Source organism: Arachis stenosperma, chromosome 1 (genome assembly GCF_014773155.1).
Source record: "Arachis stenosperma cultivar V10309 chromosome 1, arast.V10309.gnm1.PFL2, whole genome shotgun sequence".
NCBI classification, from domain to species: domain Eukaryota; kingdom Viridiplantae; phylum Streptophyta; class Magnoliopsida; order Fabales; family Fabaceae; genus Arachis; species Arachis stenosperma.
This window is the reverse complement of record NC_080377.1, coordinates 118,193,040-118,196,447: the sequence shown is the minus strand read 5'-3', so window position 1 is coordinate 118,196,447 and position 3,408 is coordinate 118,193,040. Positions and strand designations below refer to the sequence as shown.

The 3,408-nt window shown below is 33.5% G+C and overlaps 1 protein-coding gene across 1 annotated transcript; it reads right to left on the bottom strand.

Moving 5' to 3' along the window:
• Positions 1-1,953: 1,953 nt before the first annotated feature.
• LOC130932263 (uncharacterized) lies at positions 1,954-2,868 on the bottom strand. Its single transcript, XM_057861681.1, has 2 exons — positions 2,207-2,868; positions 1,954-2,125 (listed from the first exon to the last, which is right to left on the bottom strand). Exons 1-2 carry the CDS (start codon positions 2,866-2,868, stop codon positions 1,954-1,956), a joined length of 834 nt encoding a protein of 277 aa, XP_057717664.1.
• Between the last annotated feature and the right edge of the window lie 540 nt (positions 2,869-3,408).

Below are 3,408 nucleotides of genomic sequence, written 5' to 3'. Positions count from 1 at the left end.
AAGTATCACTTCTAGCCTTTAGGTGGCTACAATTTAGTGACCTAAAATAATTTATATTGGTTATAGTAATAAAAGTTTATGGTGATTATTTTGCTAGAGAATTAACCAAAGTTTTTGATTTCACTTTGTACTTTGTTTCAACAGGCTCAGGCAAGACAGCAAGGAGAATACAAGACTTTCCACCGTGACCTAAATATTGGATTCAGTAAATGGGATTTTAGTCCTTTGGATCTTGAAAACCCGTTTCCAAATAATGAATGTTCTATCCATCTTTGGCATGGAAAGGAAGATTTGATGGTGCCTATTATAGTGCAACGATACATCACCGAAAATCTTCTCTGGATTCAATATCATGAACTCAAAGGATCTGGTCACTTGTTCCCTTATCTTGATGGTATGAATGATACTATCATTAAGTCACTTTTAGGTGCAAAGTAGGCTTTTATGTTATGGTTAGTGGCTATTCTATTCCGGCTTCGAGATTTGGCTTCTCCCTATCTGAGAATTCAGAGACTTGATTAGAGTAAAATGTATTATCTACATTGAAACATCATTGAGTACACATGGCTGTAGGGAGAATCAAATTACTTTCAAACATGAATTCTATCTCTTGTTTGAAAACAGATTGAAAGAGAAGCTGAAATGTTTTTCTACAGCCTCATTGAGTCTATGAACTTGAATTGATTTATAATATGAATTTCTTTTTTATGAGTGTGATGATTATTGTCCATGATTATTAGTAAGGGTATAAAAACATTAGAGTGGTCTAATTTTATTGGAAGACTGGTATAGAAGCACAATTATTCATTGGATCTTTGACTTGTAATGAAAATATCAATTATGAAAATTTTATAGAAAGTGTTTCTTTTTTTAAGATTCTTTTGTTTAACTATGAGCAGAGTTGCACACACACAATTTTAGTGTAAAATTGCTGAATTTGTGCAAAATCATATAATTAATGCAGAATTGCAGATTTTTACTTACTAAGTGCAGTAATTTTAATGCAGATTTTTATTTACTAAGTGCAGTAATTTTAATGCAGAATTGTATAATTTAAGTGCATATTTGCACAAACACTATTAAAATCAACGTAAAACTACGAAATTCAAGTGTAAGATTACACAAATTTAATTAAAAATCAAAGTAAAACTATAAAGTTTAAGTGTAGACTTTCACAAATACAATTAAGAAACTCAGTAGAATCACCTAATATGCATAACTTAAGAAAAACCAACATTGCAATTCTAAATGTGACAATCTATAAAGCTAGAACTATCTAAAAAAACTCATATTCTTTCTAGATTAGGATTTCTATATTTAGAACGATTATGACCACTCTGATCACATCGGCTACATTTGTAAACACGCACATCTTGAAATTGTGACTCTCGGCGCTTCTTGCATGGTCTTCCTGGAGGACAAGTTGTTGTAGGTGGCATAAGAAAAATATTATTCTCCCAGTCTGTTAGGGTCAGGTTGTTGACATCAGGCATGTCATGAGTTTCAATTGGGATCATACTGCTTGCATAAATCTTTTCTTGTGAACTTTTTAGATAGCACTCCTCTACATAGATGTAGATGTTGCCATGTAATAATTTGATTGCAGCACAAGCATGTGGACATGGAATTCCAGTCATTTGCCATTCAAGACGTGCATTCTTTGCGTAGTAGATTCACACATACATCAACATTTGACCCTCTAACCATAACATTATGATCTCCATATCTCACTGCTTTAAGAAACTCACTTCTAGCTACATGCTCCATTAATATGTTATCAATCTTTGGTCCAACTTCATTCTTCCATTTAGTCATCTCTAACTTTGCAGTATATAACAGATTTGCAAGTTTGTCTCTATGCTCCGTTATTAAAGTACAAATACTATGAGTCCTCTCTTTTCTTATCCATGAATTAAATGATTCAGCTACATTGGTAGTTATGAGGTCCCATCGTCAATGAGGGAATTGAAACTTTGCCCATTTGTTAATATCTCCTTTAGTCTCTAACCAATTTGCAAGTTCTGGTGAAAATGCACGAAGTTGTTCCACAGCTTCTGTAAACTCTGTGCTAAAACGGGTATAGCAAACTGCATCTAGTAGCTTTTTTGCATCTTCTTTTACTTCACTGCATATTCCCCTCTATAACTTTTTAGTTTCTGCACAAAAATTTTCTTTCACATGTCGATAACAATATGCATGTATATACCTGTCATATACTTGCTCCACAGCTGCAATAATTGATGGATGCCTATCAGATATTAATGTAACTGGAATTGACCCAGTTAATTCTTTTAAATTAGATAGGAACCAAAGCCAATTCTCATTATTTTCAGCACTAACAATTGCATACGCAATCGGAAATAAGTCATTATTTACATCGCAAGTAGAGGCAGCTAGAAGAGTTCCCTTGTATGGACCACTTAAGTGGCAACTATCAATAAATAATATAGGCTTTGCTCCACGATGAAAACCTGTCACACAACACCCATATGCAATAAAAAGCTTTTCAAATTGATAACCAGGAGAGCATGTCAATTTTGCAATTGTTTGTGGATCAGTTTCCACTAGACGATTACATATCCAAGGAATTAACATATATAAATCTTTAGGTACGCCATTAATTTCAGCTAATGCTTTCTCCTTTGCAGCCCAAGCTTGGTGATATGTTAGTGAAAATCCGTATTCCTTGAAAATGTCATTTCGTATGTCATTAGGCAACTTGTCAGGAGTTAATCTCAACTTGTCGACAATAATTGAAGATACCAAATTAGACCTGAAAGAGTGAGTACTCTCCAATACATCTTGAGCTGAGTGCTCATGATTCTTGATAAAATGCCTCACCACGAGGAACGAAGTATTTTTTCCCATAACATAAGCCGACAATTTTCACGGACAACCTTCAACCATGCAGACACAAATTATTTTACCCGAACTGTTCTTTAAGAACTTGTATGCAAACTTATGAGCAATACCATATTCAAACAATGTTTTTCTCAGCTTACTTGCATTTTGAAAAATCTATCATTCTTCCTTTATAAGATCATTCCACTTAGCAAAGCCATTGATAATCTAGGGTTGTAGGGACAAGTTGGGTTGTCCATAGAATTGGTGTTAACGGATTTTGACCATCAATATTACCAACGACGTCAACTCCTTGAATTGAATTACTTGATAGTGTACTAATCATAAAAAAAAATTAAATTACTTTTATAATAATTCACTAATAAATAATATAAGAAAAATTTGTAAAAAGATAATAGTTGTAATACATACCTGTCTTGAACGTTGTCGTCATTGTCCTCATGAGGTGTACTATCATGGTTAGTCTTTTCTACCTCCATGATGTATACATGAGCTGTATCATCATTGAATGTGATCAATTGGTTAACACTATCAGTATCAATGAGA